The sequence below is a fragment of the Dipodomys spectabilis genome, unplaced genomic scaffold (assembly GCF_019054845.1).
Source record: "Dipodomys spectabilis isolate Male_0828 unplaced genomic scaffold, ASM1905484v1 ptg000341l, whole genome shotgun sequence".
NCBI classification, from domain to species: Eukaryota; Metazoa; Chordata; class Mammalia; order Rodentia; family Heteromyidae; genus Dipodomys; species Dipodomys spectabilis.
In genome coordinates, this window is record NW_024871018.1 from 1,087,358 (window position 1) to 1,100,929 (window position 13,572).

The 13,572-nt window shown below is 39.2% G+C and overlaps 1 protein-coding gene across 1 annotated transcript; it reads left to right on the top strand.

Moving 5' to 3' along the window:
• The first annotated feature begins 394 nt into the window (after positions 1 to 394).
• On the top strand, positions 395 to 1,517 carry LOC122095239 (heterogeneous nuclear ribonucleoprotein A3-like). The gene is given in 2 exon segments (XM_042665690.1): positions 395 to 412; positions 414 to 1,517. Coding segments are annotated over 2 exon segments (1,122 nt in total).
• Positions 1,518 to 13,572: the final 12,055 nt, after the last annotated feature.

The following is a 13,572-nucleotide window of genomic DNA, read 5'->3' on the forward strand; positions in this document are numbered from 1 at the left end:
ACATAAAAGAAGAAAGCTCATACAAACAAAGAAAGCTAGAACTTTATTTTCTAATGAGGGGAATTAACTGTATCAGCATTCTTGAAGGGAGAGTAATTTCATATACAAATAAAAAGGAGCAGGGCACCAGTAGCTCACACCTGCTATATTTCCAGACATGTTTAAAATATGTCCCAATCAATCTCACCCCGTCTATCAATTTCCTTTCCCCCTTCTCCCCTTCCTACCTTCCCAAAACAATTTCAACATGCTTCCTTGTTCAATTTTCATAGCTGCAAACCATCTCTTTCAAATTTATACCCTTTCAAAATATGTTTCAAAATTATGCACCCTTGGCCTCTTCCTCTCGGTCCCATATTGAAATTGAGTTGGAAGAGGCGAGTCCGGTCTCAAAATGAAGGTAAAACCGCCGCCCAGGTCACCCCCAGACTGACTCTGGCCGTTGCTCCTGTCACCGGGGGGAGGAGGGCCATGATCCAAACGAACCAGAGCAGCTGCGGAAGCTGTTTATTAGTGGTCTGAGCTTCAAAACTACAGATGATAGTTTAAGAGAACATTCTGAGAAATGGGGCACACTCACAGATTGTGTGGTAATGAGAAATCCTCAGACAAAATGTTCCAGGGGCTTCGGTTTTGTGACTTATTCTTGTGTTGAAGAGGTGGATGCAGCCATGTGTGCTAGACCCCACAAGGTTGATGGACGTGTTCTGGAACCAAAGAGAGAGGTTTCTAGAGAGGATTCTGTGAAGCCAGGAGCCCATCTAACAGTGAAGAAAATTTTTGTTGGTGGTATTAAAGAAGATACAGGAGAATATAATTTGAGAGACTACTTTGAAAAATATGGCAAGATTGAAACCATAGAAGTTATGGAAGACCAGCAGAGTGGAAAAAAGAGAGGATTTGCTTTTGTAACTTTTGATGATCATGATACAGTTGATAAAATTGTTGTTCAGAAATACCACACTATTAATGGGCATAATTGTGAAGTGAAAAAGGCCCTTTCTAAACAAGAGGTGCAGTCTGCTGGATCACAAAGAGGTCGTAGAGGTGGATCTGGCAACATTATGGGTCGTGGAGGAAACTTTGGAGGTGGTGGAGATAATTTTAGATGTGATGGAAACTTTGGTGGAAGAGGAGGCTATGGTGGTGGAGGTGGTGGCAGCAGAGGTAGCTATGGAGGAGGTGATGGTGGATACAATGGATTTGGAGGTGATGGTGGCAACTATGGTGGCCGTCCTGGTTATAGTAGTAGAGGAGGCTATGGTGGTGGTGGACCAGGTTATGGAAACCAAGGTGAAGGATATGGGGGTGGTGGAGGAGGATATGATGGTTACAATGAAGGAGGAAATTTTGGTGGCGGTAACTATAATGATTTTGGAAATTACAGGGGACAACAGCAATCAAATTATGGACCCATGAAAGGGGACAGTTTTGGTGGAAGAAGCTCTGGCAGTCCATATGGTGATAGTTATGGATCTGGTGGTGGAAGTGGTGGATATGGTAGTAGAAGGTTTTAAAACAACAGAAAAAAAGGCTACAGTTCTTAGCAGGAGAGAGAGAGCAAGGAGTTATCAGGAAACCTGCAGTTTACTTTGAGACAGTCATCCCAAATGCATTAGAGGAACTGTAAAAATCTGCCACAGAAGGAACGATGATCCATAGTCAGAAAAGTTACTGCAGCTTAAACAGGAAACCCTTCTTGTTCAGGACTGTCATAGCCACAGTTTGCAAAAAGTGCAGCTATTGATTAATGCAACATAGTGTCAATTAGATGTATATTCCTGAGGTCTTTTATCTGTAGTAGCTTTGTCTTTTCTTTTCATTACATCAGCTATATTGCCCTGTGAATTGTGGTAGTGGTACCAGGAATAAAAAATTAAGGAATTTTTAACTTTTCAATATTTGTGTAGTTCAGTTTTTCTACATTTTAGTGCAGAAACTTTAACAAAATGCAGTTTTGAAGATGTTTCCTTGTGAGTTAACAAGTAAAGATCATTGTTAATTACTATTTTGTATGAATTTTGCTAAAGTTAACTGTAAAGAAACACCTACTGACTTGCAGTTTAAGGGGAATCTATTCTCCTCATTTCCAAACGATGATACGAATGGGCGCTGACATGTGGAGAGAATAGATACTTGTATGTATGCATTGTGTGTTTTAGATACATAGGGTTCGGTATTTAAATTAGCATATTTGTGAATTTAATAGCATTAACATTACCTTCAAATGAAAAAAAAACCCTGAAAATTCCTATTTGTGCATTTTCCTTCAATGTAATCATGGTTTTAGTGTGTTTTAAGATTTGCTGAATCGTAGCTGTGTTTAGAACATCTCCATTCTACATTTACCTTGATCACATTGAGAATGACTGCTACCATAGTTTTGGAGTGTAAAGCATGTCTGCTGCCCTCTATTTAAATTTGTAAAGGGTAGTGGATGTTTTCCCCATCCCTTTAGAAACCATTCTTAATTTTTGATTCAGGACCACTAAGTGTGCAATGTCTGACCATATTACTGGATACCTGATTTTATTCTGTTTTTCCTTTGAGACCCCTGAGGCCTATAAGTTTTATTTCTTTTCCTTGGTTTAATTTCTCCATGCAAGTTTTCAGAGGAAGAGAATAAAAAGACACTTCATTGTCAAATCCTTAAAAAAAAATTATGCACCCTCTACTATACCTTTGTCTCTGAGTCTCTTTTGTAATTTGGTTCAGCAGTATAGTAATGTGGATGCTATTTATTTATGAAAAGCAGTTTGTGATTTATTTATTTATGAAAAGCAGTTTGAGATCTCTGATCAGAATTAAAAAGAAAAGAGGGATAGTGCTTGCCTAGCCGGGCGCTGGTAGCTACTCAGCTACTCAGGAGGCTGAGATCTGAGGATCACCAATCAAAGCAAGCCCGGACAAGAAAGGCCATGAAACTCTTATCTCCAATAAAACCACCAGAAAACCAGAAGTGGTACAATGGCTCAAATGATACAGTGCTAGCCTTGAGCTGAAGAGTTCAGGGACAGCACCCAGACCCAGAGTTCAAGCCCCACAACTGACAGATAGATAGATAGATAGATAGATAGATAGATAGATAGATAGATAGATAGATAGATAGATAGATAGATAGATAGATGGTGCTTGCCAAGCAACTGAGTTTTATTCCCAGCACAACAAAAAAACAAAGCAAACAAAAAGCAAAGCACTTATGTGTGCATATTTTTAAAAGATAAGAACCTGTAGCCTTTTTGGTCTAACAATATGAAAATACAGAATTTTAGAAATTTAGGATATTTTGTTCTTGCCAATATATATAGTTTTCATATAACTAAAAACGTGATATTTTGTTTTCTGAACAAATGTCCTCCAATTGCATTCACTTTTCTGTAAATGACATGATTTCCTGTAAAGTATACATACATATAGTGCCAATACCATGTTTTTGTTACCATAGTTCTTTTTTGGGGGGGGGGTCAGTCATGGGGGGCCTGGGCGCTGTCCCTGTGCTCTTCAGCTCAAGGCAAGCTCTCTACTGCTTGAGCCACAGCGCCACTTCCAGTTTTCGAGTGGTTTTATTGGAGATAAGAGTCTCATGGACTTTCCTGTCCAGGCTGGCTTTGAACCGTGATACTCAGATCTCAGCCTTCTGAGTAGCTAGGATTACAGGTGTGAGCCACCAGCAGGCATGAGCCACCAGCACCGGGCTTACCCTGGTTCTTCAAGATAATTTGAGGTTTGGTATTATGTTTGATGTCTATGTTTGAATACTGTCTGTAGTATCTTTTTTCTGTTGATATCTAGTTTAATTCCATTTTGGTCTGATAGAATATTTCAATTTTCTTATATTTTCTCAGACTTCCTATATATTCTAGAAAGTCTTATGAACTGCCAAGAAGAATGTGTATTGTGTTGTAACATCTGTAGATGTCTGATGATTTCATTTCGTCTACACTGCCATTTAATGCTGCCATTCTAGGATTTCTTTACTGATGTTTTTGTGTGGATAACCTATCTGTGAAAGTGAAATACTGAAGTCTCTCATTATTATTTACCAAAGTTTTTAAGTTCAAAAATATTTAATAAATCTGAGTGTGAGCTATTTGGTGCATATATATTAATAATCATAATTTTTCTTCATGGATCATTACCTTCATTAATATGAAGCGACTTTGTTTCTTCAGACTAATTTTTAGCTTGCAATCTATAGTATCAGATATAAATATGGCTAATGCTGAACACTTTTGAAGTCCATTTGCTTGGAAGGTCTTTTTTCCCATTCTTTTACCCCAAGCCATGTGTTTCTTATAGGCAACAAAGAGTTAGATCTTGTTTTAGATATTGTTTTTTGATCTAAGTATCCATTATGTTTTTTGAGGGTTTTGTTTGTTCGATTTTTCAGTCATGGGGGTTGAACTCGCATCCTGGGCATTTTCTCTGAGCTCTTTTTGCTCAAGTCTAGTGCTCTACTACTTTGAGCTACCACTCCACTTCCAGGTTTCTAGTGGTTAATTGGTGGCAAGAGTCTAATAGACTTTCTTGCCCAGGCTTGCTTTGAACCACGATCCTCAAATCTCAGCCTCCTAAGTAACTAGGATTACAGATGTGAGACACCAGAACCTTACTAGTGTATGTCTTTTGACTAAAGAACTAAGATCTTTAACATTCAATGTCAGTATTGAGAGAAGTATGCCATGTTTCCTGGCATTTTGTTTTTTTGTGATGTTTGCTTCATCTGCGGGTAATTTTTCCCTAACTACCTTTTGTGGTGCTAGTTTGGAAGCCATAAATTCCAGTAGTTTTTGTTTATTGTGGAATGTTGTTATTTCTCAACCAATTTTTATGGATAGCTTCACTATGTAAAATAGTCTGGGTTGACAGTTGTCTTTTGGGTCTCGAATAATGTCTTTCCAAGTCCTCCTTGCATTTAGTTATCTGTGTTGAGAAATCTGCTGTTTTTACAATGAGCTTGTGATAGTAAGTTACTTGTTTCCTCTCTTTTGACACTTTCGATATTCTGTATATTTAGATAGCTTACTATACTATATCTAGGAGCATTTCTTTTCTAATCTTGCCTGTTTGGAGTATGGTAGGCCTCCAGCACAAGGATGATACTCTATTTCTCAAACATTTTCTGTTATTATTTTGTTGAATAGGTTTTCAAAGCCTTTAGTTTTTATTTCTTCTTCCTCCTCTATCCCTACATCTGTAGGTTTAACTTTTTGACTGTGTCTGAGAAGACTTGTATGTCTCTTGGACCTTCTAAGTACTTTTCCAATGCTCTGACTGATCTAATTTATCTGCTCCAGTCTTTTCCAATATGCCTTAGAATCCAGGGTATCTTTGTACTCTTGGAAGACCTTCTTTAACAATGGTAGTAGTAGGAAGCAAAAGTAATTTTGAAATACATATTTTTGTTTGTTTGTTTTTTTTTTTTTTTGGTCAGGTCGTGGGGCCTGAACTCTGGGCCTGGACGCTGTCCCTCAGATCTTCAGCTCAAGGCTAGTGCTCTACCACTTGAGCCACAGTACCACTTCTAGCTTTTTTCTTTTTTGCTTATGTGGTGCTGAGGAATCAAACCCACGGCCTCATGCATGCAAGGCAAGTGCTCCACCACCGAGCCACCTTCCCAGCCCTTGAAATACATTCTGAAGGAGGATGAATACTTAAGTAGCACACACAAGGCCCTGAATTGGATCCTCAACATCATAAAAATTTTTTTTTAAAGAATCTAAAGTAAGTAAGTATTCACAGAATTGCCAGATTTTATGCACACTCAGCAAAGCCCATCAATCAAAGGCCAGTCAATGAACCAAACCCTCCCTTTGATCCTACACAAATATACACATCAAGCAATGCTCTAGAATAATGTTACAGCCCTAAACATTAAAACAAATAACAATATTCTTTTTTGGGGGGAGTGGGGGTGGTCCGGTCATGGGCCTGAACTCTGGGCCTGAGCACTGTCCCTTAGCTCTTCAGCTCAAGGCTAGCACTCTACCACTTGAGCCATAGTGCCACTTCTGGCCTTTTTTTCCTGGTTATGTGGTGTGCTAAGGAATCGAACTCAGGGCTTCATGCATGCAAGGCAAGCGCTGTACCACTGAGCCACCTTCCCAGCCCAAAATAACAATATTCTTACCACGAAGTTTTTCTTGGATCCTGTGGGCTTCAGCTAATTGCTTTTCAGCAGCTCATCTTCCAAGGCCAGTTTCCTTTCTAGCAACAGCCAGATCATATTCCAGACTTTGTCGTAATGCTTCGCCTTTTTCAACCGCAGACCGCAGCTTGGCAATCTGGCTCTCATAGCTTGACAACTAAAACCAAATTTGTAAGCTTAACAAATAACATTAAAACATGTTTCTAAGATAGTGAGATCATGTACTTAACCATTTAAACTTCTTAGAAAAACTTGATTCCATACATTTGTAAGAATTCACAAATTTGTATTTTCTGAAACACTAGAAATATTATTGTAGCAAATGATATTCAGTAGTTCCTTGCTTTAGAGGGAGAAAAAAAAACAACTCTTAAAGCCAGGCACCTATAGTTCATGCCTGTAATCCTAGCAACCCAGAGCTACTTTATGCAGAAGACAAAGGCTCAAAGCCAGCCCAGCAAAGTCATTGAGACTTCCCTTTCCAAAATAAATAGGAAAAAGCTTGGCTAGAGGTAAGGCTCAAGTAGCAGAATACAAGTAAACTAGCAAGCTTAGCCAAAAACATTTAAACTCTCATATGAATTGTTATACAAATAAAGAAAAATCATGCCTTTTAATGATAAGTAAGTACTTAAAGAACATGAAACATAAGTAATTAAAACTTATTTTCTCAGCCGGGCGCCAGTGGCTCACGCCTGTAATCCTAGCTACTCAGGAGGCTGAGATCTGAGGATCACGGTTCAAAGCCAGCCCAGGCAGGAAAGTCCATGAGACTCTTATCTCCAATAAATCACTAGAAAGCTGGAAGTGGCGCTGTGGCTCAAGCAGTAGAGTACTCACCTTGAGCTGAAGAGCGCAAAGACAGCGCCCAAGCCCAGGGTTCAAGCTCCACGATCAACAACAACAACAACAAAAAAAACTTATTTTCTCTACTTCTATTCTATAAACATAATCACAAAGAAAACTGCATCGAAGTGCAATTTTGTTTGTGTGGGTGGGGGGGGGCGGTCATAGGGCTTGAACTCTGGGTCTGGGTGCTGTCCCTCAGCACTTCAGCTGAAGGCTAGTGCTCTACCATTTGAGCCATAGCGCCACTTCTGGTTTTCTGGTGGTTCATTGGAGATAAGAGTCTCACAGATTTTCCTGCCTGGGCTGGATTTGAACCACAGCCCTCAGATCTCAGCCTCCTGAGTAGCTAGGATTACAGACAACACCTGGCTAAAAGTACAATTTATTAAACATTGTCTATATTATTTTTTCTTGATTATGACATCAGTGGCAAAACATATAGTAAAAAAGTGGCAACTCTTGGGGCTGGGAAGGTGGCTCAGTGGTAGAGTGCTTGCCTTGCATGTATGAGGCCCTGGGTTCGATTCCTCAGCACCACATAAGCAAAAAGAAAAAAGCTGGAAGTGGCACTATGGCTCAAGTGGTAGAGCGCTAGCCTTGAGCTGAAGAGCTGAGGCCTAGGCCCAGAGTTCAGGCCCCATGACTAGACCCCCCCCCCCAAAAAAAAAGTGGCAACTCTGCAAAAATCATAACAAACTACTAATATATGATCCTCCATTAACAATTATGATAGAAATAGGTCAGAGAACTAGATGATTTAAAAGGTCCTTTTTCTAATTCTAAAATCATATGATTTAATCAATGATTCATATTAAATACTTACATGGTAAGCACTGTGAAAGATACAGACCAAATGTTACAAAACTACTGAGTCAAGGAATTAAATGCTACAGAAGGTATATAGGTTCAATTTTATAAGAGTACCTCACAAAATCCAGTTAAACTGCTTACTATATCAGACTGTGGTCTATATATCTATCAAATAAAGAAAAGACAAAAGGCTGTGTGAAAGTAGTTCATGCCTATAATCCTAACTACTCAGGAAGCTGAGATCTATAGATCATGGTTTGAAGCCAGTCTAGGCAAGAAAGCCCAAGAGTTTCTTATTTCCAATTAACTACCAAAAAAGCCAGTAGTGGGGTTGTGGCTCAAGTTGTAGACTACTAACCTTGAGTAAAATGTCTCAGGGACAGTGCCTAACCCTAAGTTCAAGCCCTAGGGTCAAAATCAAACAAGGAAAGAAAAGACAAAGGGACTTCTGAAAGACACATCAGAAATTACTACTAGCTGCTATTAATATGTATGTGGCAGAAACTACATTCTTTCTTCACAAATAAAGAACCAGTGAGTGGGGCTGGGAAGGTGGCTCAGTAGTAGAGTGCTTGCTTTGCATGCATGAGGCCCTGGGTTTGATTTCTCAGCACCACATAAGCAGAAAAAGTTGGAAGTGGGGCTGTGGCTCAAGTGGTAGAGCACTAGCCTTGAGCTGAAGAGCTGAGGGACAGTGCCAGTTCAGGCCCCACAACCAACAAAAACAAACAAATAAATAAATAATGAGGTTTGGAGGTATGGATCAATGACAGAGCATAGTATGCACAAGATCCTGAGTTCAATATTCACCACAAGGGCAAAAAAGTGGGGAAGGAGAAAGAAAAAAACCATATGACATAGTAATTTACAAATGTCCATTAGCATGTAAGAAGAGAAACAGCCAGGCCCCAGTGGCTCACACCTGTAATCCTAGCTAAGGATCATGGTTCAAAGCCAGCAGGGGCAGAAACATCCCTGAGACACTTACCTCCAATTAACCACACAAAAAAACAGAAGTGTTGCTGTGACTCAGAGGTAGAGTGCTAGCCTTGAGAAAAAAAATGCTCAGGGACAGCACCCAGGCCCTGAGTTCATGCCCCGCAATAGACAAAAATTTAAAAAGAAAAAAAATCACCTTATTTATAAATTTAAGGTAACTCTAATATTTTGTTCTAGCTTCATTCCATTACTCCCTGCCCATTCCCTCACCTCTCATAATACTAAAGTAGTTAGCACTGGATCCTCTTTTGTGTTAGTTTTTTCCTTGTTTGCTTCAAATCCATCCAAATTGTTTTCATTTTCTCTACACAGGCATTCTCCCTTTTTTTTTCAGGTTGTAAATAATTCTAAATAGTTCCTCCTTCTCTATTCCTTGATCTCTCCAAATAATTCTGGCTTTATAGGTTACTTAATGTCCACTGTGTTTCTTTGGATCTTTATATCAATACGCTCTACTGATGTCTCCAATGAAGTTCATTGATTCAGCTTCCATTTTTGTGATCGAACTTCAATAATATTACTCACATCTTGGAATCAGAAATGGTCTCAAGATGGGTTTCTGACATTGGGGGGGCTAATTTAGGTAAGTCTAACTATAGTGAAGATCCTGCAGCAAGTAATCCACTAGTTATCCACAATATACAGCAGGACCACAGATAATTAAATTATCATGCAAAGCTGTTTAAGATGAAGTGCGATTTGAAACCAAACAGTTAGAAAATGAAGTAGAAAAGCAACTCACCATTATTGCATTATCTTTGCCAAAAGACTAAATATTACTAAACAATTTGCAAAAACAATCTCAGGGATTCAGGAACACAGCTCAAGACAGACAAAAAATCAGTTACTAGTAACTTACATCTATAGACCTAGCTACTCAGGAGGCTGAAACTTGAAGGAAAAGTCTTCAATTAACCGGCAAAAAGCCAGAATTAAAGGTGAGGCTTTAGTAGAGTGTCCAGCTATGAGCAAGCAAGCCAAAGAAGAGTGAGAAGCTCTAATTTCAGTACTAGAAGATACTCAGAAAACTCAGAGAATTTCCATGGTGGCTTTTAAAGAATCTCTTATATCCTGTAGCCCTAGAACATACAAGTTCAAGAACCAGACTCTAATTATGCTGAACACTGAATTATCTTTAATGGTGAGTCTAACCAAGTTTCTCCTAAAAAGTTTCAATTTGGAGATAATTATGAAATAAAGGACCTTGGTTGAGAGCTTTCAGAATTACATAAACCTAAAAATTGTGAGCCCCAAGTATCTCCAAAATAATTTTTACCCATCCCTCCTCTTTGAAGTAACTAGCCTTCTACTGCTCAAAGATTTATTCATGACTACAAGAAGCAGCTGACTTATGAGTATTTCCAAAATCCACCTGCACTGCTGCCATTAAAAACTTACTCAAGGGCTAGGAAGTTGGCTCAGTGGTAGAGCACTTGCCTTGCATGCCTGAGGCCCTGGGTTCGATTCCTCAGCACTACATAAGCAAAAAAAAAGAAAAAACCTGGAAGTGGCGCTGTGACTCAAGTGGTAGAGCGCTAGCCTTGAGCTGAAGAGCTGAGGGACAGTGCCCAAGCCCAGAGTTCAGGCCCCATGACCGGACCCCCCCCAAAAAAACTTACTCAAATCTCAGTTTCTATAGGAGAAATGCACGGCTGACACTAGAGATAACAACATATATAACAAAAGAATTGCATGCTTTTTTTTTTTTTTTTTTTTTTTGGTCATGGGGCTTGAAGTCCGGGCTTCATCACTATCCCTCAGCTCTTCAGCTCAAGGATACCGCTCTACCACTTGAGCCACAGCGCCACTTCTGATTTTCTAGTGGTTTATTGGAGATAAGAATCTCACGAACTTTCCTGCTCCAGCTGGCTTTGAACCTCAACCCTCAGATCTCAGCCTGCTGAGTAGCTAGATTACAGGAGTGAACCATCAGTGCCAGGCATGAGTACATTTCTTATCAAGCATTGTTGCCTCCTCCTTTGTTTTTTCCCTGCCATCCCTTCCCTCCCATCTCCACAACTACATCCCTCCCTGCCCCATTTAAAATTTTTTTTTTAACCTACTGGTCAAAGCTCTCATTGTTTTTGTTTGTTTTTTGGGGGTGTAACTGGTCCTGGGGCTTAAATTTAGGCCTGGGCATCTCCCTTTATTATTTTTGTTCAAGGCTAGTGCTCTACCACTTTAGCCACAGCTCCACTTCCTACATGTTGCTGGTTAATTGGAGATAAAGAGTCTCACAGGATTTCCTGCTCTGGGTACCTTCCAATGGAGATTTCCAACACTCAGTCTGCTGAGAAGCTAGCATTATAGGCACCCAGGTTCTGATTGCTTTTTGATATTCACGGTGGAAAACTTACACTGACTTTATCACGCCTCTGACTGAACTGGATCTTTGATTACTATTCTTATAAAAACTTATTATTATAATTATTATTATAAAGGTGATGTACAGAGGAATTACAGTTACAATAAGTTAGGAAAAGAGTACTTTTTTTTTGTTGTTCATTGTGGGGCTTGAACTCTGTCCCTCAGCTCTTCAGCTCAAGGCTAGCACTCTACCACTTAAGCCACAGTGCCACTTCCAATTTTTTCTGTTTATGTGGTGTTGAGGAATTGAATCCAGGGACTCATGCATGCAAGGCAAGCACTCTACCACTGAGCCACCTTCCCAGCCCCCCAAGAGTATATTTCTTTTGGACAATGTCACCTCTTCCCTCTCTCTGTTTTTCCATCCTGTCCTCACTCACAGGTTATAGAGTTCACTTTTCAACATAGTGAATACCACTGTTGCATTTGTTCACTAATGTTCTTTATTTTTGTTATATTTCCCTATATTTTTGCTAATTCTCACTATGTTTACATCAGATTTAAAACATCACATGAAATGTCTATAAGTATTATATATACTATATATTATATATAGAATATATAATTATATAATTATAAAACCACAAAGTGTAAGGTATGTTAGTACTATTGTGTATTAAGATGAATAATTATATTAAAATATAAAGGAAGGGATTGTCGTTAATTTTGGGGGAGTACAGGACTGGGGTTTGAACTCAGTGCATGTACTAGGTCAGTGTTCTACCACTTGAGCCAATACAATGCAAAAGATTTTCATTAAAATGAATGTATTTGTCCTAAAAGAAAAATCAGTGCTTTGAAAGGGTTAACTTCTTAGTACATGAAAAATTCATAAAGTAAAGATAAAATATCCTCATGCATGTGTCTTTGTTCCTGAGAATTGAATGTAGAGCTCTATCACTGAGCTATATTCTTAATCCTCTATATTCTTTTTTTTTTTTTTGGTCGGTCGTGGGGCTTGAACTCTGCCCCTGGACACTCACTGTTCCTCAGCTCTTCAGCTCAAGGCTAGAGCTCTACCACTTGAGCTGCAGTGCCACTTCCAGTTTTCTGGTGGTTTATTTGAGGTAAGAGTTTCACGGACTTGCCAGCCTGGGCTGGCTTTGGACCACGATCCTCAGATCTCAGCCTCCTGAGTAGCTAGGATTACAGGCGTGAGTCCAGGCAACCATCTATATTCTTTAATACAGGGTCTCACTGAGTTGCCTAGGCTGGCTTCCAATTCCTGATCCTTCTACCTTCACCTCTATGATAGCTGGGATTATAGGCAAGCACTCTGACCCTCTATGCCTTATCTTTCCATCAGGGTTTATCACCTGCTTCTTCTCATCCATTTAAATATTTGTTAGAAAAATTGATTATCTGCCAAGTATAGGCAATGCATAAGATGATGTCTACTTCTAAGTAGTTTACAACTACCAAGAAAGATTGTAAAAAGGCGCCATTGGAAGATGAAGCAGAGCCTTTCCAGATAGGATTTTTGGCCTGAGTCATTTCAGAAAGAGTTAAACAGAATGATCTGCTGGTGGAAAACAAGCTAGGGAATGGTTCCATTGTAGGTGAAATGACCCAAGTAGGAGTTTGTATGTTTAAAATTTAGTGAACCATTACCATTTCTTTAATTTTTTGAGTAAGATACAAAATACCAATGGAATCTAATGCAGATGATCAATTCTTGAGTGTCAGCTATGATTAAGTTGTTTTACACTTTTTGCTTACAAAAGGATTACAAATTGCAGTTCATGAGACTTTCTGAATTTAGTTCAGGGAAAGGTCTTTTTTTTTTTTTTTTAATCAATTTATGGTGGGATTCAGGTCCTCAGACCCCAGGAATATTGAGATCTATTAATTAGGTACAGTCAAAACCCTTTTTTCAAAATATAACTGTGATGTTCCAAAGTTGTTTTATTTCCAAACTATTTGATACTTAATTTTCTTTAAAAAGACAGTTCTTAAAAATAAATCACAGTTCTAGTTATGGTACCTAGGAAGAGGAGGTGGGGGAATACCCATTAGATAGAGAATCATGGAGTGAGAAGCTAAGTGTTTCCCAAGTATTAAAAGAGCACTTTGGGGTCTGGGAAGGTGGCTCAGTGGTAGAGCGCTTGCCTTGCATGCATGAGGCATTGGGTTCGATTCTTCAGCACCACATAAGCACAAAGGAAAAAGCCAGAAGTGGTGCTGTGGCTCAAGTGGTAGAGCACTAGCCTTGAGCTGAAGAGCTGGGGGACAGCGCCTAGGCCCAGAGTTCAGGCCCCACGACTGGACCCCCAAAAAACAACAAAACAAAGATCACTTTGTTCATTGATTTTGTTTTATATTTATATTGACCGGACCCCCCCCCAAAAAAAACAAAGCGAAGATCACTTTGTTCATTGATTTTGTTTTATATTTATATA